General features: G+C 37.8%; 1 protein-coding gene across 1 annotated transcript; it reads left to right on the top strand.

The window, feature by feature from the left end:
* Positions 1 to 2,871: 2,871 nt before the first annotated feature.
* On the top strand, positions 2,872 to 26,426 carry EPM2A (EPM2A glucan phosphatase, laforin). Its single transcript, XM_031056280.1, has 3 exons — positions 2,872 to 2,948; positions 22,909 to 23,150; positions 24,560 to 26,426. The coding sequence occupies exons 1-3, from the start codon at positions 2,887 to 2,889 to the stop codon at positions 24,838 to 24,840; spliced, it is 585 nt and encodes a 194-aa protein (XP_030912140.1). The 5' UTR covers positions 2,872 to 2,886; the 3' UTR covers positions 24,841 to 26,426.
* The last annotated feature ends 484 nt before the right edge of the window (positions 26,427 to 26,910 follow it).

The raw sequence follows: 26,910 nt of genomic DNA on the forward strand, positions 1-26,910 counted from the left end.
TATGTATATGTTGAAAATATGTTGGAAGTACATTCTGTTGCACAGATGTCCTATTTAAGTAAGAAAGTTGTTTAATTCATAGTTCAGTATCTAACATAAGGAATAGTAAAGAACTAGGCAATTCTCATGAAATATGATATGAATGCAAGCTGCTACTGTTTACCTGATTATTAAAGGCAAATCAGAACCATATCTTTTGAGATTCAGGTCTGACTGGAGGCCACAGTGGGAAGGCTGAGGCTCAGTGGTGCACAAAAATAACAGTGATAAATATGTATTACAGAAGAAAGTGTTTCAGAATGAGATTTGACCAAACCTGTTTGAGTGAACAAATAAAATAAACATCTCATGGCAACTTACTCTTGGCCCTGTTTGCATATGTGGTTTTAGGTTATTTAGGGGAATTAATGATCATGAATGTGGTAAGGTTGCAAGTCAAGGAGGCTGCAGCACTTAAAAAAGCAGAGAGGAGAAAGGACATAGAGAAGAAAGGAAGGCAAAAAAGGGACAAGAATTAAGGCTGGAGAAGGAGAAGGATGATGAACTGTAAAACTGGCAGGTGGCAGAAGTGCATGCACCTCCACCAGCAGCAATTGGAAATGGGACATCAGGAAGGACAAGGTGGGTACCTGTGTACAGGGAAACACAGGGCTGGGAGTAGCAAAAAATCCAGAGATCCATGGTTCAAAACTGCCAGGGCACAGTGAGGGCTGGCAGCTCCCTGGGGACTGCAGGGACACCCCATGGCACTGGCAGTCAGGAACAGGCAGCCAGGGGCACAAGGGCAGCCCCAGCCCTGAGCATCAGGCATCTCCCTGGGGACAGGCTGAGGCTGGGGCAGGACATGGGCCCGTGGGCATGTGGGGGTCAGGATCAGACACACCCTCGAGATGGCAGGACGTGGCCACCATGATGTGCATGGCTACAAACAGTTGTTGGAGAGTAGAATGGGGAAGGCAAGTTGGGCTCTTTGTGGCTGTATTTTGCTGAGTGCATGAAGTCATTAATTAAATGCCATAAGTATCCATAGATTCTGTTGTATTTGTTGATGTATGCTGTTGTCTTCTTGTATCGTTTAAAAGTGGTAAGAATATGTAAACAACTAGAAATGTGAGATAAAATATAGTGGTGAGATTTGTAGCTTCTGAAACGCTACAGATCTTGTTTACCTTATTTATAATCAAAATAATCAAAAACTATGTGATACATAATTGCTCAGCAATGTGAAAGAGAAAATAGTTTTTCGTCTCATATTTTATTTTCCATTTTGGTAAATAATAATATTTCACAGGTTTGATAAAATGGCCTGCATGTCATCTGGAAATAAGGAGATGGTTTGAGCTTTCCTCTTAAATGTTATTCTTACTCTCTAATAATTGCATTAATACATCTCCCAAAATGCTCTTGCTCTAGCAAATTTCCCTAACTGTAGTGATTGAAAACTGGTCATGCATTTACATGCAATGGGAAATTGAAGATATTCCTTTGGGCATAATTTTTCTCAGAAATATTTTAACATCATTAATAATGTATAAGTGTAACAGGCTTAAGCAAGCCATAGACTAGGTCACTTCTGATCTGCACGATAATTATTCCTACATGGCAATTAGTATTACAATAAGTATGTAAAAATGGTGCTGGGGGGATAATGTACATGTACTGTATTTTTGGAGTCTAGATACCTTTTGATTGATCATGCGACCCATTTCAATTCAAGTTGCTTACTCTAGCATGGTATTAAAAACAGGTTTTCTGACTGAAGCTCACACTATTGCTGTAGGAGAAGAAGAGGTAACAAATATTGGTGGAAAATCATAAGAAAAAGAATCTTGCTTTAAACTAGGCCGTTTAAGGTAGTTGTGGTCATTCATCGTTGCAATTGCGACTCTGTGGGTCACTTTGGGCAGCTTCTACTGTGTATGAACAGACTTTCAAAGTGAGACATGCATTTGAAGACAACAAAATGAGTGTTTATTGGTCTGCAAACATAAAAGACAGAGAGGGTTTAATGAACTCCTTGGCTAGATAGCCAAATATATCTGCTCTGCAACAGGAGTCATTGGTGGCCAGGCAGCTGTGAATGAGGTGGAAGAGGAAATCTTTTCCCCTTTGAACAAGTCTGCCTTGTTTCTACGTTGCTGTCTGCCACCTTCTTTGGGCTTTGATGCCTTTCTACATTGATGTTTTTCCTCTTGAATCCTTAAGCTGGTAGCAAATCCTGTGTCACCAGTCCTACTTTTTTGGTGGTTTTTCCTTTCTAAGCATGCACGGCTGTCCTCTGAACTTTCTTTGAGGTCTTTCCCATATCTTGGCAACTTTCTTAGAAGTCAGCCTGAACCAAGGTCAGGCTGCCATGGCATCTCTGAGACATAGCAAGATTGATACCCTGGGGAGAGGTCACTGAGCAAGAATATTAAACACTGAGGTCACATACTGTGAGACATCTAATGAGGAACTTAAATGAAATTAATTATTCTTACATTATAAGTGATTTAGAAGTTTTTAATATTGTGGAGGTTTTAAAATAACCATTAAATCAAAATGCATTTTAAAAAATAATCTACAAAATTTTATTTTAATGCTGACCATTTGCTTTGTGGCATTGCTTCTGTTGCCATTATTTTAGTTGTTAATAATGCAGTTTGAAGAAGTGGGAAGCACCACTCCAGGCCTTGAATGTTCAGTTCAAATCTCCCTGCAGTTGTTTTTGTTTTTTGTTTTTTTTAAGATTATCCAGACACACAGCTTGCAACTGTCCTTTCTTCTGTTCTAGGTAGTGGGCCCCATCATGATCGAAGTTGTGTTTACAACCAGAGCAACATAGTAGATGGAGTTTACTGCCTCCCAATTGCACACTGGATTGAAGTCTCTGGACATACTGATGAGATGAAACACACAACTGATTTCTATTTCAATATTGCAGGACATCAAGCTATCCATTACTCCAGGTAAAAGAAATGTGCAGAGCTTAGCTGGCGTCAAATGTTACAAACAGAAAATCTGAACTGGCAAATCTGAAAAATGCATTTGAAGTAAGGAGTGTTTGTATGTATGTAACAGTAAACTTCAACAAAGATTCAGCACCTCTTTGCAATTAAATGTCAGTTTGGCAGATCCTAAGTTCAAGGATACCTGTATCCTGTACAGGTCTGTTACATTGCATCACATCTGAAAAAGTTTTGTGCCAATATTTGGATAATAATTTTCAAATGCTTGTCTATATATGTGTAAAATTGCATGTATCTTATGTGTTTGGTTTGGGATAATTTTACTGAAGAACTTGTCCTGGGAAACAAAAATAAGATAATCCAGCACCAAAATTTACTGGTGACATGTTGTCACTCTTGTGTGGCAGCCACTGCAATTAATGACAGCCACTTTTGATGACTTCCGCTTCTGGGCATGTATTTAACAAAATATTAAAACTTACACAGGCCTTAAAATGTTTGTTTTCCATAGTGTTCACTTGAGTCCACTGTCCCACTGGTGAAGCATCCTGGCTTAAATAAGGAGACAGTAAAGGTCAAGGAGGGCACCCAGCCTTTAGGGCTGCAGATGAAGCACAGGCTGTATTTGGAGCAACAGGCTGAGCACTAGAGGTTAGCAAAGTGACACTGAGGAATTTGGGGCCCTGCGTAGCTTTTTTCCCCATCTCCAGTCAATTGATACAGCAGGAAGTTTGATAATTGTTGTGTGCATTCTGGCAGTCCTGATATGCCACATGCATTGCAGAACAGTTAGTTATGCCAAAGGGATATGTATTTCTTTAAGGAATCAAACCACCTTGTACTTTCATTAGGCCCTAGCGTTGTTTTGTGTGGATTTCTCCAGACCACTTTATCAGCTGCACCAACCTCACCATCATGTCTCCTCTTTGTGCTCATATCTCCACCCTCTCATATGGTAGGAAGGAGAATTTTCTATTCCTCATTAGACTTGCAGTGTGAGAGGGAAAGATTTCTTCCCCTTGGTATCTTTTGGAATAGCAGGGATTCACAAACACTGTCAGATGCATGTAGGTGTTTGTGGGATCTTTTTCCTGAGACCCCCTCAAGTAATATAATATGCCTGATAGACTGTAGTGTTATGTGGATCTTAAACATCTGTTTCCAACATCCTATCAGAGTAAAGATCTTGTTTATTCCAAAGCACAGACTTGTCAATCCCAAGTAATCTTTGCTTGGCAGAGATTTTTTGAGAAAGAAGAACAGCTGTCAGAAAGTGAATATCTAAGTACCAAAGGCTAACTTATCTTCCTTTCCAGAGGCAGCAGTGATCCATTTAATGCTGCCTTATCTGCATGACTATGTGTTTCAAAGATTAGGTAAAAAGCTGCAGATTCTGCTAGAGGATATCTGAAGAAAATTTTCTGGGCTGTGTAGTCTTTTGCAGATGAAGGTCTTCTCCTTCATTCCCTTCTCTCACACACGTACCTTCATTGAAAGGCAACCTTATATGTACATCTTAATAACTCTTATCTCATTTCTTTGAGCTATATTAAGTAAGCATACTCTGTAACACTCCTGTCTCATAATTATTTCTAATACTTTGAAGATATGCAGCCTTAAATGTTTTTTAATTACTAACAGTTGGAGGCAGATTCACCATTCTGCTGGTTATAACAAAGCAGCCCAAAAATAAAAATCTATTTTAGAATTTTTTCTTGTTGTTGGCAGAGCAGCTGAAGTGAGCTGATGAAAATGCCTTCATTTTGCAATGGATTTATCAATTCAGAGGAGTACTATAAAGATTAATCTAATACAATTTTTTTAAAAAATACCCATATACACCCCATACTCCCCAAAGCAAAACCAAAACTCAAGCAGAAGCAAAATATCAGTCCTTCTGGCTTTTCTGACTCTGATCAGAGTATGATCAGCTCATGGTTTATCAACTAAGATTACCTTTTTCCCTGCTGTACTAAAGGCAGCAGGGAGCTCAAATGACCACAAATTCTGTCCTGTCACCACTTGTATGATCTTTTCAGTGGTGGAGGCTGGAAAGAAGTGATTTATCAATGAAAACTTCTGATGTGAGCCCATCCTCTATGTTGCTCCACTTAACAGGGCTGCCATGTGTGAATTAATGACAAAGGAAGGTTTTTCTCTGTCAAAGGAGGTTCCCACATGAGCCCTGGGACTGATTTTATTTATCCTCTGTTGAATCACAATTAGAAGCAGTTGCTCTGAGCTTTGTTGCCATCTTGCTCCTTCATAAAACATGAGCTTCTGCTTTAACTGGGCTGCAGCAGGATGAGAAGAGCCTGCCTCTGGCTGGAACCAAAACCAATTTTGCACTATGCTAAGGCTGACAACAGTGCTCTGAGGAACCAGATTTTTCTTATTTGGTGTAGATGTATCACTCATAATTTAGTGAACTTACTAAACTTATATTTAGAGAACTCATTTTGTGTTGGTTGTTCAGGTAGGAGAATATATAATGTGATTTTTAAGCACAGCAGGAGTTGAACTAATATCGTGTAAATGTGAAATGGAGCTTTCCCACAGCTAGGAGTCGTGACTGATACCTTCATGGCATTAATATTCACTTGGTTTGGAGATGTAATGACACCTTTAACCAAAATCTGATTCAGGAAAAAAAACCAAAACAAAACTATCAGTTTCTCTTTTTTGCTAGATATTACTGCAATAAGATGGCTTCAAATTGTAGGAGAGTTCACTTAGGATGAAGTAATTTTCCAAAGTAAATTAGAATTATTGTAGTATTTTCAGAAAGAAGATGACTTCAGAAAACTTGTGAATCTGGGCCATATTATCTCTGTTTCAGTTCCATCTGTGAAAGGCAGAAGTTCCTAATTTGTAGATGTAGTATATCTTATTATTTATATAAAAACATCTGCATTTCTCAGAAGAAAGGCATTACATAACAGCAAGAGAGGGAATGACACCTGAAATTACAAAATCCTTAAATAATATGTTGAAGACAATGATGCTTGATGGCAGAATTAGGTGCTATGGAAATGAATATCTCTGATAGGAAAAGCCATCTAGTTAGTTTCCTATTTCCAGACTAATTTTAGGTGTGTGCTTTCTGTGAGTCATATTTCTTAAATCTGACAAAGAAAAATGATTTTTACGTGCTTTGCCTGTAAAATGCAGATAAACTGGAATGTGTAAGTGAATTCCTCAGACAACAACATCTGTAACTGTAGTATTGTATGGCTGTTAAACATTCTGGAAGAAAATACACAATTAGCAATGCATAGTCAGGGGAGTCACTACATGAGAGTAGCTATGAGTCCTGACAACAATTTTTTGACGTACAATTTTCTTTAGTACCTTTTTTGCATTTTATTTATATATATTTTTATATATGTTATTAAATACTAATATTTTATGTTGGAGTGATTGGGAATTTGACAAATGTGTTGCTAGCATCAGTGGTTTTTTATTCCCTTAGACAAAATTAAGGTAATTATAAAAGAAAATTTACTCCCATGCTTGGAAATATTTTTGTTTCTTAATGGTTGCAAATGAAACACAATTTATGCTGCAATATTTACAAATGCTTTGTGGCTTGTTGGTGAGACAGTTTCCTACAACACTTCCACTAATGTAGATTATAACCTAAGTTAGGTGTTGAGTGGGAATGATCAGGAGAATCACATAAGATGTGTGTCCCTACTTCGTAGTAAATGTTAATGTAGATAGGTGAGTGAATGAAGAATGATCCAGGACAAAATGGAAATGCTTCTTTTTTACCTTTTGGAGGCACTAGAGCAGTATTTTGCTGATGGAGCACAGAATTTCTTTCTATGGGAAAAATGAGCATTTACTTGATTGATATGCATCTTTAATTAGGTGGTAAACAAGAACTTGGTTGAGTATATTTGGTTCAGTATGAAATTAGAATTGTCTTTGAAAAAGATACAAGAGAGAACACTTATTTTTCTTAGTCTTTAATTTCTCTTTTTAGTGGTTGTAACTCATTCACAAAATAAAATGCCTTTCTGTTTTAAATATAATTCTTAGCTATTTTTTTACTGAATTGTAAAAAAGGCTTTAAAGAGTAAGCTGTCACAAAAACCCCCTAGAGTGCAGTGACATGTACTACCATAATAGAAAGCTCCAGTGATATTTTATGCCTACATTATGAATTAAGAGAAGAGGTGATGATGTCTACAGAGATTACCATAATTAACATTAAAGGCTGAGAGCTGTCCCCTGTGCCTAAAGAATACTTGTGATATTAGAGAAAAGAATAAGGAATAATGAGCTCTGTAACAAAATTCATTGATTGTATTCTACTAAAATAGTCCTGATCAAAAGGACTTAACATCAATAAGAGTTCATCTTTGATTTCAGTACTTGGGGTTCTAGCTGTGAAGTTATCTGCTCATTTTATACATTAAGTAATGAAAATATTCGAAGGCACATTTTTTTATATGTTTATCCCATAAACTTGGATTTCTGACTTCTCCTTTGAATTGTTTTATTGTACTGACCTATAGTCTGACACTAATATGAATTGGAACCATTGTTTACTTACCAACAGGAATCACCTTTTATAAAATGGTTCAAAGGTTAATTCTATTTTTTGTTCTTTGTGTGTCTTCATTTTTTTCTACATCTCCAGCTGGGAAATGCTTTTACTAGCCTCTGTTGTGAAGAAAATGGGTTTCAAATCAGCATAAGAAGTGACATTTAAGCAATTTTTTATTTAAGTTCTTGAAAGTGAGGAGGAAGTGTGAGGCAACAGGACCAGAAGTGAGAAGGCAAATTATGAGGCTACAGTTTGATTTAGTTTTAAGTTTTTAGTCCTTATTTGTTTTCATGTATGTAATTTGTGTGATCTTTGTATTGGGTAACAAATACATTTTTCTTTCACATTTGTTGTCCATCCAAACAACAAGCTTCTCCTTTTGTGAACTCCCCATACTGTGCCCTACATAATAATGGCTAAAACAGGAAAAGTTATTCTATTTTTCTAAGTTTTGTGATCTTGCTTAGGCAGGATGGCACTTAGGTGGGATAGCCCAGTCCAGGCTATTGTTGAGTTAGCTACAAATCTCAGTCTTGTGAACTGTGAAAAAAAAATAAAGCTAGGACATGCCAGCAGTGCAGTCACATGCCATGAAGTCAAATACTGTGGATGAACAGATGGCAGGATCTCTCTTTTCAATTATTTTGATTTTTTGAGCATTACCAAATGGCTGTTGCCAGCACAGCTCTGGTTCTCTTGCTGTCACCTACTGCCTGAGCACCCAAAAGGAACTTGACATGGAAACTCCTGGATGTCACTCATTTCTGATTGCATTTCTTGTGAGTGCCATGGTAGCAAGGGAAATCTACCTTTAGAAAAGGTAATTTTTCCAGAAGACAAAAAAGTCACAGAGCTTCTAGATTAAAGATTTTTACATGACTGTCACCAGCATTTGAAGTCCTAGTATTACTTCCACCTACAGCGACTGGTCTATCAAACCTGATGAATGGCTATTAGCCAGTAGGCTGCCAGGTTTGTTGCCTCCTTCAGTGGCTGAGGGACACAAATTTTTGGCTAGGCTTTGGGATGAAGTTGAAGTAATGTCTGATGAACAGTATGCTACCTATGTGAATAAGCTAAAGAAAATCTTAGCATGGTCTTAGTCTGGTTGGTCATGTGAGTTTTTATGGAGGTTTTTTCCTGTAGTTTTCTTTACCTTTCTGCCATTCTTATGTGGTTTTGGCAATGAATGTTTGAGAATTTTTTATTTAGAAGGATGATTGTTCTGGAATGAGTATTTCGCTAGTAAAATGGCAGCAAGGAGAGTCTGGATGTTGATGAGAATATGAGGCCTTTAATCAATTGGCTGTTAATAGGTAATATTTACTTAAAAGCACTGTTGCTATTTAAAATGGATCTTTTCATAGCTGTGCCTCTGCACAAAATTATTTCCTTACCTCTTAAGAAAAATTTACAATTCTGTGTCATTCTGGGAGAAAAAAACAGAAGGAAGATTGGGAACCCTCCATGGAAAAACCTGGAGGAGTAAACGTAGTTCTGTTTTTCTCTGTGGGATATAAGAGAAAAATGTTGATAGTCCAGTAAGTATGAATTTTATGTGGGGTATCACTGTTAGGGAGCAGAAACTATTGTTGCTTCTAATTTCTCTGTGTGTTTTACTGTGTCTCCCTGCCGCTTGTTCGTATTTATTCTGGAGGTTTTCAGCCCTTTTTCCTGCCTCTTTACTCTTTGAAATTCAGGCTGTCAGCAAGGGAGTAAAGTTCTGTCTCCATTGGAAAGCAATTTGCTGGTGTTGCTGGCTGTGAATGAAATTGACTGAGATTGTGAAATCCTGGGCAATTTAGCTCACAGCTGGGATGACAAGGAAGGGGCAGCGTCACTCTCTCACTGAAGATGATGTTCCAGTTGTCTTGCAGATATTTATTTCCTCCTAGCTTTTACATCCATTTATTAGGTGCTGGATAATTGCTGGCATTTCTTAATGCAGTTTATCCAGAGATAGCAGAACTCTTTCTGAAAAGCAGAGATTGTGTACACATCCTAATTGGTGTTTTGCTTACCAGGAGGGAGTCAATTCAGATTTCTGGTTGTTATTGGAAAAACTTCACTAACACAACTCCATAAGTTACACCTGGTGAACCTGTTGAACCAGGGATGTGTGTTTGCAGAGTAAACCCACTCTGCCTCCTCTTCCTGTGATTTTTTTGCAGGCACAGCTCCTAGGGCAGATTGGCCCAGCCACCCTGAGCTGACTCTTACAGAATAAAAGTATCAGAACAAGAGAGTTTTTACTCCCCAAATGTGAAAAGTGATACTATCAGATGTTTTATTACTACCAGCTGGTTTGGTGTTTACTTACCTGCTCAGTGTATACTATATTTCTGAAAGAGGTGATCTGAAAGTCAAAAAAATCTGAAATAAACAACTGCGTAGTTATTTTAAATGAAATGGGAAAAACATTAAAGATACTTCATTTGAAACAGTAGCAAGCCGTAGCTATCAAGTTATGAATTCTACCTCCATCTTGAATAATTTTTGTAAATGTTGAGAGATATAAATGCAAGTTTTCATGCTTAAATGCTCCAGATATTTACAAGATAATTTAAAAAATGAACCTCCATGTGAAAATATGGAGAGTCCTACTTAAACGATAAAATTTTTTTTATTAGAAAGGAAATTGGAATATAGCTCTAGTTCCTTTGAAGTGTGTCTCAGAAACATAAGTGTTTTATTTCTCAAGAGTAAATAGAGATTATCAAATGGTTGCTGTTTTTTCCCATATATAATTTTCTCTCTGTAAGGAAAAGAAAAAACAACAAAGAAATGAACTGCATTTGTCTTCCCAGGGAACATATTAAGAGGCTGAACTGAAAATCTCTTGCTCCCTCCTTTAATGCTTGTACTTTGGGAAATATAATTTCAGGGAGTCAGGTACATAATCCCTGCTGTTGTTCAGAAGTTTAATGTGTGTCCTCCCATGAACTGTGATAAAAATTGAGTCAAATGTCATAGACATTGCCAAGCTTTAAGAAATGTGTATTTCTTTATTGGTTCAGTGGACAGCATGGTTTATAAGTTTAAATGAACTGTCTTTTTTCTTTGATGTGAAAAACCTAGTAATAGAATATATGATTTTAAGCATCAAGAAGAGTATAAAGGCAAAATATGCATTTCAGTTTTAATACAGACACAAGAAAATGTGGAATATAAAAAAAATAATATTTGAATAGGTGGCTGCTTACTTTCTCCCATTTCCTTCCCTCTTCCCTCCCATCCATCAGCTGTGGGTCAGCAATGCGGCTCTCTATCATTCAGTTCAGGGCTGGATGCTGGGCACTACTACAAGGGGATGGATGTTGGTGGGCTTCTAGAGCCTTTTCTTTTTTAATTATTATTTATGGGTTTGACTGACTTCTCCAGGACTGCCTTTTAAAAGCACTTCAGAACAGTTCTGTCCAGTGCCTTCATTTTCCCAAGGTGATGATCTGATAAGGAGATATGCAGCTTCCCTAACAAAATAAGTTCTCTAATGTTCCTTCTTTCTGTGGTCCAGCTGCCAGCTTGGAGGGTTGGCTGTGCGCAGACCAGCCCTAAAGAATGTTAAATACTGCTTTCACTGCAGAAGACTGAATTTCTCAGCTTCCTTGAGTTGCTTCAATCTGGTGAGATAGAAGGGGAAAAAGCTTCTCAAATATATCTTTAGTCTTGGTAATAAGGTTATCCAGTATGTTTAACAAATGTACAAAGTCAAGCTTCAGCTGATAATGTAGACACATTTAAACAAACTTTAGTAACAGTAGATCACTTTGGAGTATTTGTTCAAATGCTTGGAAATTTCAATTTCTAAGCAGGTTCAATGATACTGCTAGGAAAAGAAAGAAGTCTGAAAGGAAAAGAGACACATTTAAAAAATAGAGAACCCCTGGTAATTCATGTCAGTCTTTGTGCTCCAATAAAAACTGCAGCATTGATTGTTCATAAATTTAACTCATGTTTTTTTCCCATTTTGTCATCCAAGACTTCTTCAAGACATTCCATATACTTTGTAGTTTTGTGTTTAAAAGATACACATAGGTTCTCCTAGTTCTTCTAGTACCATCCCAGCCTCAACATTTGATGTTGGCTACTCATCCATCAGGGTTATTAATCTTACGTTTAGAATCTAGACACCAGGTACATTATCTAAAATGAAGTTTTCTGACAAATTTTTATGGTAGCACTATACACATTATTCCTTTGATTTGACTTTCCTGTGAGAACACCTTATTTTAGATGTTTATGTAACTGATGTGGTGTGGTTAATTCCATTTTTCTCCATATTTCTAAGATGGTTCACCCAGCCTGTGCTGTTCAAGTACATATTTGTCCCTCTTTAAAATTCAAATAAATGAACAGATGTGTGTTTAGAAATTCTGGATAAATTCTGGAATGACCACAGATACAGAGCCCATCAAGGCTGTTTGCAGATGGTACCACCAGGGATGAATGTACATCTCTCTCTGACTGTTGGAGTTCTGAGAGATTCCAATATTTTGTACATGTGCATATGGTTCCATGTGGATCACAAGGCCACCTAGCAATAATCTGTGCTTTGCAATTATGCAATTTTCATTAATATGTACTTATTTCTGAAGAACTGGAATTTATTTGGATCTGAAATGCTACATTTTGAAAACTGGATCTATCTTTTATTGTTTTCCCAGTCTAGATTCCTAAGCAGCTGCTAATAGGTAAACTCTGAAAGAACACAAAATATCTTTTTATTAAAGATTCCCAAATCTTCTTGGGCATTAACCTAAAGATCATTTGTAGCAGTTTGAGTCAATTTTGTTGAGATGATTTAACTTACAGGTGCCAGCAGTGGCATCATTCCCATTGCTAGGCATTAATGTTAGAAATTCTCATTCCTAATGCCAAGAGATTCATGGTTTATTGCAGTCTGGCTGAGTTTAGCAGCCTGTTGTTCTTGTGTTTCCGGATATTCGTTCTAATTCAAAACAAACGGGAATGTTGGCAATCTAACGGAGACATATGTAGGAAGTAACCATTGGCAACCATGGCTGCATCAGACAAGATTCTTTAATTTAATGCTCACAAGCCAGGGGAGGAGTCCTTTCCTTTCCAGGTTGTTCAGTACAAGCCTTGGAACCTGATTCTCAGGCTGTATTTTTGTAATTGGCACACTGTCTGCTTTCAGAGAATGTTTATAAAATGAAAGTGCAAGAAGAGTCATTCCTTACAGATGCAAATTTTGCTTTGTGCTGCATACAGTGTGCTCCTTAGGCAACCATTGAAACCTTGTGTGTATGTTTGAAAATAAATTCTGGCAAAGTCCTGTAAGGCTAGATCTGGACACCCTATCCTACAAGGCATTGATGTGCTTGTGAATCCTTACTTTCTTATCCTCACAGTAGAAATACATAGAAAAATGTGACATAAAATATTTCACTTTAGATACAGGGAGAATAACATTTAATCTTCCACATTTCAGTTCTGGCTGTGTAGGTAAAGTCTTGTGTGACCACATTACTTTAGATCATATCTAGACTAGAGACAAAATAGATTATAAAAAAAGTATAAGAGATAAATAATTTGCTTTAAGCTTTCCAATGGAATGAAGTGAAGAAGGGAAAAGAGTTTATGCTGTGGGTCTTTTCACTGTATAGGTTTGAATGTGCTGCAAAGTTGGTGACACCAATTCCACTGAACTTACTGGAGTATGTGAGCTTAGTTTAGAGACAAAATTAGATAAATTTAATCTATTATTGTGTCTGGAGAACAAATATGCAATGAATGAGAGTGGTTCCCACAGGATGTGCAACTTTTATGCCACTGGAGTTGAAGCTAAATAAATTGGTTTGAAAGGAACTCTGCTACCATAGTTTGACTACTCCTGGGACAGACAGCATAGTTTAATGAAGACTAAGAAAGAGGATCTATTACTATTTGTAAAAGACATTCAGGAATTACTACAAAGGGGGAAGAAGAATTATTGAAACTGAACCTTCTTTAAGATCAAATGGATATTAATTGCTTCTGAATGAATTCGGAGTGTAAATTAGAACAAGGTTTCTGTCATCAAAGGAATGATGTCTGAATTCTGGCATGACCTTTCAAATAGGGCAGGAAGGACAAGGAGCCTAAATTATTTCAAGATGGAACTTGATAAATGAATACAGGTAGTGCTTCCAGAAATGGAAATTAAAGTTTATGATTATAGTATCATAGATCATAGGCTCAAAGAGACCTCAGAAAGTATCCAGTCCATTTCCTTGTCCCAACTTAATCTCAATTACATTTAAATCATTTCAGGTTTATCCAGCCTGATCTAAAATATGATCTCATCTTAGTGATGAGACTCTGTAGGCCTGTTACTCTCCCATTCAATTACCTCACTATTCCAACCATTAAAAAGCTTTACTAATCTCAATTTAAGTCTTCTTAGTGCAATTCAAGTTAATTTCTTCTTGTTCTCTCCACAGAAGACTTGGAGAACAAATTAGTATCCTGCCCCTCTATAGCCTTTAATATATGCTTGGAAACTCCTTTTTTCCCAGAATCAGAGTGGTTAACTTTGGAATATCTCACTATGTTCATTCTGATATTAATCCTTGGATCTTTCAGCCTTTTCTCTGAAAACTTGTCTTCTAGAACTCTGATTGTTCTGACACTCTCTGCTGGGCTCTCCAGATGTTTCTCTTCCTTCATCCCATTTTTCCTGATGATGGTCTACGAGTACTGAATGCAACAGAAGGATTATTTTGTGACTTTCAAGCATAATGCTACTGCTTATCCAAGTACTATTGTCATTTTTGCAGTTTGGGATATGTTGTACTTCCCAGTTGTCTATGTGTTTTCATCAAATAAGTTCCCTGCTTTGGCAGGGTATAGAATGTTAGAAATGTTCTCAATCTCTGTGTCTCTTATTATGAGATGTTTTTTGTGAGTTTCTTCTAGTGAAGTTCTTATGTTCCTTGTAAGGGAATGTTTGGGATTGCTGTGGAAGGGGAAAATGGGCCATAAAGAGAAAATTTTGTGGATCTGTAGACTAAAGTCTTATGTGACTTTAATTCTTCTGACGTGGATCCTTTTATCCTGTATCCCTGGTGACTTCAAAGCCAGGACAATCCTGAAGCACACACAGAATGCACCAGAAGGTTGTGAATGAGAAGAGCTGGGCTGTGCTTAGGATGGACACAGTTGCTCAGTGCCTCAAAACCTCAAGGCACCATGATGCCTGCTGTGAGAGCAGTTTGGTGGGTAAAGTGGGCACAATCAAACCCTTTTGTACCATCAGGCTGATGCTATGGAAATCCTTTCCTGAGACAGCAGAACCTGAGGGCAATGCAACACTGGAACCACTTTGTAGCTGAATGTCTGGGTAAGACTGTATTCCAGTTACAGGTTTGATGTTATTCTTACCTGCTTTACTTTTAGCACATTGTCAGCTTGAGGTCAAACCTTAATGGCTTATTTGCTTGGCATTTCAGTAAATGAGGTAGTTTTATGCCACAGATTTGTGAACATGGGATAAGTGAGATACTGTTAAGCATAAGACTCAGAATTCAAGGGCTTGAGAAATTTTGCATATTGCTAAGCTGACAAAGTGTTGTTCTAAAGTGATAAAAGCAGGTGTTTCTTTCTACATTCCAAGTCTGCTCCTCTGTGAGAGGCTAGATAAGTAGTTCAAATTACATCTAAGTAGAAAATTTGCCAGACCTTAATTGCTTTTCATCAGAGTTCCAAATAAGAAAGAGAAGTAAAAAAACCACCTTGGAACTACATTGTAGCCTCTTTAATTCTCCTCATTTAAAGCCCTGAGGTAGAAATCTTAACTTCACAATAAACTGTACTCTTTCAGTGGTAAAGCAGAACAAATTTATAAGCAATGACTTGTGCTCCTTCTACATTTGACATTTAGGTAAGAGCAATTTTTTGTTCAAGAATATAAGTAGTTTCTACAAGGTCTGCAGCTGTGTCATTTCAGTAGGATATAGTTTTATCATGAATCAGTGCTTTTCTCTGGTGGCTTCTGCTAAGGTTATGGCCATTTATTCCATCTTTCTTGATAAGAGTGATCTTATTAAGCCTGTTTATTCTATCTTGGAGTCAGACCATAGCATCATCAAACCTTGCTCTCCTGCTCTGGCTACTACTGCTTGACTCTGTGCTGGGAAATGAAGTGCATCTGACTGTTCCCAGTCAATCCTGCTTAAGTCAGGCCTCTCATCAAGAAAGGTCCGTCAGTTTGTCTTCTGCAAGGAGACTTTATCAGTAAATCAACAGGAGAAGGGATTAAGATCACACCATTTACCCTTGTACCCTATGCAACATGCAATGAAATGTCAGTGTCATAACCCCCCAGTCCTACATTATTATTTCATTGACAAGGAGGCATTTTGCTGAGAGATCTTTCTGTCCTTTGTTTAAACAGACTATAGTAAAACCAGAATTCCTATGCAAGACAAACAAGGGACTCCTCTGTTTTGGTATCTGTCCGTGCTGTCCATATTTTGGAGGAAGATACAAGATTAAAAAATTATTTAAAAGTTAAATTCCCTCCTAAGAATGTTAAATCCTTAGTCTGCCCTCATTTGAAAGTATGTGCACAAGAAATTGCTGGAATCTACTGAATTGATTTTTAATATTTTCAGTTTTCTGTATCTTTCTTGATACAACAAAATACTTAGTAAAAAGTTCAAAGTTTGAGTACATAGAGTAGGACCAGTGATTTTTGGACCATTACTATACATTTTTTATTACTTTCAGTTCACTTCTTGGTACAGGCTCATATTTCCACTTTGATCTCTTTATAAAGCAATGCTTTCACCAAGTGTCACTACAAGTAGGTACTATTTCCCTTTCCATTTGTTTATAGTTAGCTTAAAATACAGTGATGTGCATATGAGATTATTTATTCCAAGACATATTGCAGAGACGCATTCATCAACTGTGAATTTCATCTGCCCTTTTCCTGAATATTCATTTAGTTTAATTTGACACCACTGGCAATTGAAACTAATAATAGTTTGGGCAAACTTTGTTCTCTCCTTGTTGAGTAAGTTCATCTGTTTGGAAAGATCTTAACTTGAAAAAGGAATCCCATGTTGAATATAGGTCAGCAATTACATGCTGTAGAAGAACTGCCAGGGAACTTTAAAGAGGGATAAAGCCTTTGAAGCACAAGAAGTAAGTAATCTTTGGCTCTTCTCAGAAATGTACTTTTTTCAGTACTGGGCATAGCATTCAAAAAGAGAGAGAGTCCAAAGGCAAACAAGAGTGATTAGATGCTTTGGATATATGACAAGTGTGTGTGTGTATGTGCGAAGAATGCAAAGCTGTGTGAGAGTGTGTTAGTAATTTAGAGAGAAGTATAAGGGTTTTACAGAATGGAAGGAAATAATCTGTTCTTTGTGTCCATTGTGGAGACAAGAAGTTGTGTCTATGACCTGTGACTGCACTATTCATATTGGACAAAGTACATTTTTTCAGAGGTGAGGGTAGTAATCAGTGTGTTTTCTGCATATCAAAGAATATTTGAACATACTCAGATCTTCCAATGAAGAACAGAATTTGGTCATTTGAAAATTCTTCTCTGTCTGTGAATGCATTTCAGGGCATTAGACAGCAATCTAAGTAGTGTTTCCAGATCGCTCTGACAACAGTACAGGAACCTCATCTGATTTCTAGGAAGTGCTCACTGTCACAGGTTCAGAGAAAAGAACAAGGAAGGCTTGGAAGAGAGATGTCTAATTTGGTACTTCAGGAAAGGCACACAGAGACCTATGAATAAGCTGCTGTATGTTGTTAGAAGGATGCCACAGGCAAAAGAAGGAGCACATACAGGATGATAGTTCTGGGTCATCATAATCCAGCGGTATTGCCATTTAAAGTGATGTGCCTTGTCACAGGGCAGAGAATACAGAAAAGATGAAAGAGCATCTCAGCTATAGCTGAGGATTTCCTATATTCTCACTTTGAATATGCCCAGAGCAACACTTCTGGAAATCTCTTTTTGTGTCATGTGAGACAGGGAACAGACATCTGGTCTCTGAACTAGTTTAAATTTGGCTGGAAGTTGAAAATTTCTATGAAGCCTTTGGTTCAGACAGATCATAATTTTTGATTAAAAATCCACCTTATAAAAATTCTGAATGAGTTCCTACTCCAATGCCATCAGGGGAGGAAATAGGAATGCAGTGTAATTGGAAACAGTCTCTAACAGTTCAAGTGCTGCAAAAATTGTCTGTAAAGGAGTTATTTCAGGCCTACATTCCCTTTGGTCTGCTTGCTTGCAGTGGTACCCGGGTAATAGCAGTACAGTGGTGCAAAAAAACCCACTCTGTATGCCTAGAAGCAACACAAAATTCTGGGGGTAAATTGACTGAACTGATATTTTTGCTCTTCTGGGAATGCAGAAGTTTGACTGCAAGTTCCATGTATCTGAGGTTGCACACTATACCTTACTAGGAAATAAGAGTCTTGAGGGAGGACAGAGTCAATTTGATCATTATTTTGTTTGTTGTTTCAGCTAAATGGCTCTGTTTTGTTATATGTATATTTTAGTACTTATCTCACTGTCATCAGATGCTTAATGGGATCTAAGGAAATCTGGTGTAGAAAAGTGGAGTGCAAGCTTTAACACAGGCTACCCCTTCACCTGGCACTGAGGGATGATTCAATCCATCACTTTTCATTTAAAATAATAGACTGGACCTCGGTCAAAAATATCACTGGTATAAACAAATGGAATCGTTGATAGATCATTGTTGCCAATAACCAATGACAAATACCCTGCTATTTTTTCTTAGTTTTGCAAAGTCCTCTCTTTTGATTAAAGCTGGCAACTATCAGGATAAAAGGACACCTGTCAGCACCTGATAGATATTCTTATGAAATGTGTTCCTAAAGTGCCAAATCCTATCCTTCTCTATAAGAACTGTAACTCTTAGAGGGTTGGTTAATTTTAGGGGAGATTCTAAGATGCCTTCTCCTAGCACACTGATGATTGCTCAGATCTTAAAGCAGTACCTGAGTCATCCCAGCTTGCAAATCAGCATTCTAAGGAAATTTCGATTTAGGATCTGTTTGTCTCAAAGCATTATTATCAAAAGTAAAACTGGAGTTGCTGAAGAAGCAGAGTAGACATTGGCGTCATGGAGGAAGAGCTGACTGCCTGATGCAGTAGTCTGCTGTCTTCCCCTAGGTCAGGTCACCTTCCCTGGAAATCACATCCCTACACTTACAGTTGCTGGGCTGGTTTGGTACTGTACTAAGGTTGAGAGATATGGTGTGCCATGCTTTGTGAACCAGCCTGAAAATTAGTCTGCACCATTAAAAAAAAATTCACAATGCTAATTTTTCACTGCCTCAGAGTCATTTTCTCCTTGGGGATGGGGAAGAACATTTGCATACACATTGATTAAACAGAATGCATTTGGTGTTTTAGATGTATTCACTCTGAATTGTTGTATACTATATAGCAATGTTATATATAATTCACTCTGAATTGTCATTTTAATCCAGACCGTGCAGGGTGCTGGGGGGAAGCCAACAAACCCAATATAGGTCTACATCATTAAAAATAATTTAACTGCGCTGGAAAAGAAGTGTACAAGTGTTTGCAGGGTGTTCCATATTTACTCAGGGATAATGATAAATAATTGTTGGTTTTCTCAGTTTATAAGGCAAAAAGCAAGTTTTAAATATGTTAGCCTTCAGTTTGGGCTCTGTAAAAATAAACTGAATAATGTTTGCCTAATATTTAGTCCTTGTTACCACAACCTCAAGCTTCTCACATTAATTCAGCCATTGGACCCCTAAAAGTCCCCTTAAGGTAGGTAAATATTGTATCCATACTGCTGGTGGGGAACTGAAGTGTAGGGCAGGCTGAAAGTAGCTGACAGAAATTACCTGTAAAAAAGGGCTTATAGACAATCTTCAAGTCTTAATCTCAGAAGATCACTAAATTGTGTTGATGTTTAAATCACTCTAGGTGATTTCTTCATTGATAAACTGTCTCTGACTGAATTGACCATCTCTTCTGGAGTCATGGTTTATTATCCTTGATGCAGAGAGTAAAGATGTACAATGACAAAGCGCCATTTTTACATGAAATCAAAGTTTCAAGTAGAATTTTGCTAAAACATCATCCTGTTTTGATATTTTGGCAACATCAAAGGGGTTCAGCTGAAAAGATTAAAGATCTATATTGATCACTAATAATTTCCTAATATTTTTCAGTGTGCTTGGGGATCACGTAATCTGCTGCTGGAATAAACCCACATGTGAGCTGGAAAGCAGTGGCTGTCAGAGTGCTCAGAGCACTATAACTTGACATTTTGGAGTGGAACATAAAAGAGCTCTCTTTCCCATGCCAAATAGTCTTGTGGCTAAAATCTAGCTACCTACTGAAATTCAGTGGCAACTTAAAGAAGGGCATTAAAGATTAACTTAATGATATAACTAAAAGTTATATCTTTAAGGAAAGAGAAGTAAAAATGAAATTACCACATTCTTGCTTGGTTCAGTATGTATGTTTTCCTGATCCTCAGCATAATGAAACCCTCAGTAGGGCTATCAAAAAAATCTATATATAAAATATAGCTGCAAAACTCTCCATTAGTTTCTGTACTCACACATGCACCAACTCCTTTTATTCCTTCCTTCTGATGTCAGAAAAAGGTAAAGTTTGAACTAGATAAAGCCAAATAGGAATATAGGTACTGTGCGGTAGGATTATCCTAGAGCTTTTACATAAATTGGCTGATAGGACAGCTCTGCAATATTGTTTTCTGCATGGTAAAAGGGTGGTTAAGCCTGCCTTGGCCAATAAGACCAAGAATTACAGTTTTTTGTAGGTGGGTAAGTAAGGGGCTTGTAGACCAAAGTCAAGGCTACATCCTGATCCTCTCAAAGGCTGAACTTTAGGACCTGATCATAAAATTAATTCACAGGAATTACCTGTCCTAAATACATCTCTTAGGTCATTCTCTAATGTCTCCACTAGTTCAGTTAATTGTGGGGAAAGATAATGATAAAAATTTGGTAAATTCTTCCGATTGTTCAATAAAAGCAATTAGTATTGTGCAATAGAGGAGGTCTTGTCATGTACAAGACCTGTTAGGCTGCAAGAACAAAATAAACAAATGGTCTATATCCCAGGGATTTTGCAGATAGCACAGCTGTGATATTCATCCATTACAAAATCATTGGGGAAAAAATTATATAGCATTGGTTTACCAGTAAGCAAGAGTACTACTCAGAATTTTATTTATCTCAGGAATGCTTTAGTCACTTTTAATTTAATCAAATCCTAGGAAACACACATTTTTTCCTCCCATCGAGGTAATTTAGTGCATTAGATATTTTACAAAGTATCAAGTGAATTGCATATGTATGAGTCTCCAGGAAAGCCTTTGAAGGAACGTACTAATGTTCTTGTTCTTGAAATAATATCCTCATATTGTCACAAGTTATTAGTGATATTGCCATTTCTCTGTCCCGGGAATGGAGTTTTGTGGCCATTGCTCATCTCCAGCCATTTGTCAGCATCTGTTAGGGCACTGTAGCTCACACTCGGCACCTTGAAATGCCCTAATCATGGTGGCAGGTTCCTGTGGCAGAATCCTGACAGCGGTCGCTCGCTCAGGTTGGGATGGGGGTTGCTGTGGGGCTGGCACGTGGGAAGGGAGGCAGTGAAGGAGTTGTTGCAGTGGAGCTTCTCCTCTGATCAGTGGGAATGCTTGAACTGGTATGTTGGATTTTGAGCAATTCTTGAACATGTATGTGAAACAAAAACTAAGTCAAATCTTTTCAAGTGATCTCGCTGTTGGAACATGGTTGAAATGGTTATTTGCTATGTAATATATTTGTTTAAATTGGTCTCAGTTACCACATATTGGGATCAAGTGTTTTGTCCCATTGAAACAGTGGCTGTTAAGGCCAAAGCCTGTGTTTGTGTTGCTAGTATGCAACTCACCATGAAAACAATAATAACAATTATTGTTATAACAATAACAATCATTACAAACAGGAAACAATGATAATTAGTTCTTCTTGGATCTGAATTTTTATTTTTGATAATATTGCAGTACTAATATAGCAGGATTTCATAATTACAGTCAATTACAGGTTTTAATTAAATGCCAGTACCTATTACTGTGAACAGTAAAATGAAAATAGCTACCTGATGATTTAAGAGTGATTTATAGGCTCCTGAAAATCATTAAAAATTTCCTTATTTGTCGCTGAGGTTAAAATTGGGAAAGAACATAAGGCATACATGGCAGACATTTTCTTTTTGAGGATCTTGCTTGTAGATTTGCATTTAATAGTGTTTGCAAAGTTTGTAGTGCTACAGATTTGTTGCAGTTAATAAGGTTGCAAAGTTTTATGTTAAATGCAGGGATATTTTGTTTAGTTTGTAGATTACATGTTCAACATTGAAGTCAATGGAAGCATAAAGAAATTAAAGTAGATCACTAATAATTTGAGCATCTGAATAATCCATTGCAGATGCCATCAGTTTAATTGCATGTGCATATTAAAACCCCTGATTTGAAAACAAGTTTCTAAATATTCAGTTTATAATGTCAACATCTGTTGACGTATACAATAGTTTTATGATAATTAGCAATGGGAAAACCATAGAATTCTTGAAGTTTGATTTAGATAAACAACCATATTTCTGGTACTTTCCCATCCTACATAAACCTTGTTTTCTTGAAAAATTTCTGGTCCTTCAGCCCTTGAGGGAAGCTATACACGTGTTGTAATTCTGTATTTGATTCTCATTAGCCTCCAAGAGATCAGAGAAAAATTAGAAGAAAATGACTTATTAATTTTCAAGTTTCATCACAGAAGGGCTGTTCAAAATGCTTTTTTCCCTGCTTCCCTCATTATAGTGGTATCTAATGAGCTGGATGACTTCTTTCAGTTTGACTTATTACTAAAGTAATGTAGATTTGGATAATGTGAATTCTTTAGGCTGTTTTGTTGTTGTTGTTAGTTTGGTGGGATTTTTTTTGCTTGTTTGGGGTTTCTGTTGTTGTTGAGGTTTTTTTTTCTCTATGTATGTGCAAATTGCATGAATCTTCAGAGTTTTTTCATTTGAATTCCTGATGTTAGTAAGCGTCTACTTCAAGCTTAGTGATTAATGATGCGTTGCAGACCTGTGCTATAATTGCGCTCTGAAATTTTTTCTCAGCACATCTGGCTCTTTGGTGTAGTCTAGGAGCTTGATCCCCAGTGCCAGACATCACCAACTCAACTGTAACAAAATAAGTTGTAATGAAACAAGAAGTTTCTTGCTGCCTGACGTGAAAAGTCTGTGCTTAGCAGTGTTTGTGTGATGATGTCAAGCAGGTTTGGAACAGGAACACTGTTGAACTTGGCAGTTTCCTTAAGATACTGTAATCAACCCCACTCTTTTCTCAATGCTAGGATTCTTCCAAACATCTGGCTGGGAAGTTGCCCCCGGCAGCTGGAGCACGTGACCATCAAGCTGAAGCATGAGCTGGGTGTTACAGCTGTGATGAACTTCCAGACTGAATCTGACATTGTTCAAAATTCCTGGGGCTGCAACCGCTACCCAGAACCCATGAGCCCTGAAATCCTCATGAAACTGTATAAGGAAGAAGGTCTTGCCTATGTCTGGCTGCCAACTGCAGACATGAGCACTGAAGGTAATGCTCATGTCACTCTTGCAGTAAATTAATAGCCACAAACAGTTGGAGTTAATAATCTGTCACTTTCATGACAGCTGGGGTGGGGGGGAGGAGTTCTGTGCACATGTTGCATGAAAATATAGCTGGAACACAAGGTATAGTTTCTTTGTGCGCTGTCTTTAACAAATTATTCATATTTTCTTGTTGGCAGAGAGGCCATCTGAAGCACTTTGTGTCTGGCAGTATTAGGTGTATTTGTGTTTAAAGCCATCTGACATCAGTAACTGCTTGACTGTTTTTACTTTCAGCTTGGGTTCAGCCTATATAATGAAAATATGCTGTGTAGGTGGAAGACTGCAAGTTTGCAGAGCAGGGCAGCTTGCCACCTTTGCTGATTAAAAATGGCGAGACAGTGCTGTGTGTCTGCTGTTCCCTTCCCAACAAACACTTCTTCTTTAACTGTAGTATCCCAGTCTGATGAAACTCCATAGCAACATTTATATAATAGTTTGCACTTAATTCAAAATACTCATAGCACCTGAGCTGTAACATCAATTACTAGTACTTTTAAGTCCTTGGTTGGAATGCTCAGTTCAAAGTCTCGTTTCCAACCAGAAGGTTAGAAAGTGAGTGTGTTTTCAAGTGAGCAGCCTGCCAGCAGAAGTGAGTGCTTTCAACACAGAAAATATCACTGCTCAAATAGCTAACTGTCATATCAGCAACAGGACATCAGGGAAGACAGGAGACCTTAAAACAGGGATCTGAAAGGGCTTAATGTCAGTGCTCGCATGTGCCTTGAAGAAAAGTTGGACTCTGCTGCTTGCAGCTCTGTTTCCCAGGATAGCCAGAAGAAAAATGTCAGAAAATATGGGATGCTCATCCCTTTGAGAGGGAGAATGGCTATTATGTGTTGTTTGACTGTATGCTTAGTGCACAGTGAACTCATAACAGTTTTAAGTTGTACAGTAAAATGTTCTTCTTCTCTCCCTCTCTCACTTACTGAATTGATGGCCTTCATTACAACATTTTGGAAATCAGCAGTCTATAGGTACCTTCACAAACCTCTGGTATTAAAAAAAATACGTTTGGCTCACTAACTTTAACGCTATGTAAGTTGTGCTGTTCTCTATAATGTGCTGCCTTGTCTCAGTTCCCTTGAAAATGAATGTGCCACACACATCTGATGTTATCAGAATGTATATTTAGAGAAGACTTGGGGCATTTTACAGTTTTTTGTGATGTGATTCTATATTGCAAGGAAAAAATCAACAAGTTAGCCTAGAAAGTTATTTGAGAAAAGAAAGAAAAAAGTGGAATATGTCAGGTCTGCCATTATATTTCACAATTCATCAGGCTGTGGAGGCAGAATCTCAGCCACGAACTGACTTTGTCCAGTGCAAATGAACGTGCCTTGTTTTTAACCTTAGGAAGAATCCAGATGTTGCCACAAGCTGTGTGCCTGCTGCACGGGCTGCTGCAGAACGGACACACTGTCTATGTCCATTGCAATGCTGGCGTGGGCAGGTCTACAGCTGCTGTCAGTGGCTGGCTGCGGTACGTGGTGGGATGGAGCCTGAGGAAGGTGCAGTACTTCTTGGCTGCCCGGAGACCTGCTGTCTACATAGATGAGGAAGCTCTGAACCGTGCTGAAGAAGATTTCTACCAGAAATTTGGGCATCTTCGTTCCTCATATCAGATACAAGAGTAGAAGAGCAGAAGAAGAAAAGGAAGGTGAAGAGGAATCCTTACATTTGAACCTCAAGGACTTACAAATTTCTGTGACTCAGGAACCCACCTCCCCTCTTCAGATTACAAGCTTCTTGTAAAAGTGATGAGAATTTTGTTTTAAAAGTGCCTTAGAGGTTTTTATTTGCTTTCTTTAAGCTGACATGGTTCATGTTTTCAAGCCTTTTGGTGCAATTATGAGACCTAGAAACTGCAAAGGGAAAAAAATATTTTCTTTTAACTACTTGCCTATAGGAACTGAGGTTTTAGGATAGAGACTAAACAAGATGTGAGGTGAAACAGAGTTGACAATAAAAAGTGAGAAGAAAAAAATACGAATATTGACTGAATTAAGATTCAGATTAGGATGGAGCAGATCATCATCAAAGCTGCTCAGTTATTTTAAGCAGATATTAGATTGTTGCAGTGTTTTGTAGTAATTCTGTAGACAAGTGGTATTGATGAGAAAGACCAGAAGGAAACTGGTTCTTCAACTCAGTGTTTAAAAACAAGAAGCTAATGTCTAATGCAGTGAACTAAGATTTGCTCTTTGTCCATCTAGTTAATGTTAAGTATTAACATTAATGCTTAATGTTAAGCTCCAGCTGAATTCTTTTATGACATTGGGATTATGCTGGGCTGTGGCATGGAGAGAGGACAGGGCTCCAGCTGTGGCAGTCTTGCTTTGTTGTGGGGCAGGACCACTGTTTGTTACATTACCCTAGGCTGTGAGTTCTCTGAGATGAAGCTGCATTTTGCCCCTCTGGTCCATGCAGTGCTGAACAGGGGCTCCCTGAGGTGCCAAGTCAGTCTGAGCAGTAACCACTGGGTAAGACAGGACCTATAATAATTGTGTGACAAGCAGTGTGCACAACTGGCACCTCAGCCTCTGGGCTGTTGACCCAGATTAATATCTTCAATACAGCAAATACTGCTGGTGCAAGCAGTGAGTGTGTGTTAGATTTAACTGATTGAAGCTAATACTGGGCTGTCTCTGGGCTGAATGAAATCAATACATTCCTCTGTAGGAGCAAAGACCAACTCTGCAGAGGATGGTTTCTCAGGAGCTTAGCCTGAGTGTTAGCTTTGTGGATGATCCCTAATGTTTTCCATTGCTGCTTGGTCCCTTAGCTAAACTAAGCACCAACAGCTTCCAGTCCTGCTCAGATGAAACCAATTTGATGTAGATTGAGTTCAAGAGAGAAGAGAGGATTAAAGATGCATAAACATTAAGGAACATAATTTCTATAGGTTTATTCTTAAGTGAAATCTCATTTTTCCAGCCAACTTGTTCGTCTAAAGATGCAGTCAGTGACAGAGTAGTTTAAGAAATAAATATTGATTTTCTGAATGCTTAATGGAGAAACTATTGGATATAAGCTGTTTATGGAGAGTGTCCAAAGTAATATATTTTATTTATCCTATACTTCAATCATCTTGAAAAGAAAAATGTTTATTTAAGTTATTATATGTGTGGTTTTGACCATGACTTCATTTCTGATTTTTTGAAATAACACTGCCTGTTTAGAAAATTGATGAGAAAATAAAGACAAAACGACTATTCCAGCAGTCCATTTTGTCATGTGTCTTTGTCTCCCAATTTCAAAAATAGCAAAAGGGTCATAACCGATATTTCTATATAGAAGTGGAACAAGACACTTTGGTAACAGCCTATGTCTTGTCTTGTGCTATGTCAGTTTGACAGGAAATCTCAAAAAACAGAACAGCAAAGGTGTGTGGATCATATGGCACCTCTGGTACCTTCAAAGACTAAAACAGGTGTTTCTCCTTCTAGCCCAGAGCAGAGAGAAGAGGGAGTGTGTGTGAATACTCCTGTCTGCCTGTTGGGCTCACATGCAAATGTGCAGAGCTACAGCTGCCTGCCCAGGAGTTGCTCATTTTGACTGAGTTTAAAGTAAAATTGGTGAGCTTTTCTACCATATTCTCCTTAAAATCAAGCACTGAGAGAAGAAGAATGGCGTGAGAAGCAGACAGTACAACTTGCTTAAGTTCTACACTTCTGCTGAGATTTATTTGAAACCACAAGCTTAAA

This window comes from Geospiza fortis, unplaced genomic scaffold (genome assembly GCF_000277835.1).
Source record: "Geospiza fortis unplaced genomic scaffold, GeoFor_1.0 scaffold162, whole genome shotgun sequence".
In the NCBI taxonomy this organism is placed as follows: Eukaryota; Metazoa; Chordata; class Aves; order Passeriformes; family Thraupidae; genus Geospiza; species Geospiza fortis.

What these genes read in the sequence shown, in the direction of transcription:
- EPM2A (XM_031056280.1), top strand. Translation starts at nt 2,887, where the DNA reads ATGAAACACACAACTGATTTCTATTTCAATATTGCAGGACATCAAGCT. An exon ending in CAAGCTATCCATTACTCCAG is followed by an intron (nt 2,949 to 22,908) that starts GTAAAAGAAATG and finishes TCTCAATGCTAG; the next exon opens with GATTCTTCCAAACATCTGGC. An exon ending in TGCAGACATGAGCACTGAAG is followed by an intron (nt 23,151 to 24,559) that starts GTAATGCTCATG and finishes TTTTAACCTTAG; the next exon opens with GAAGAATCCAGATGTTGCCA.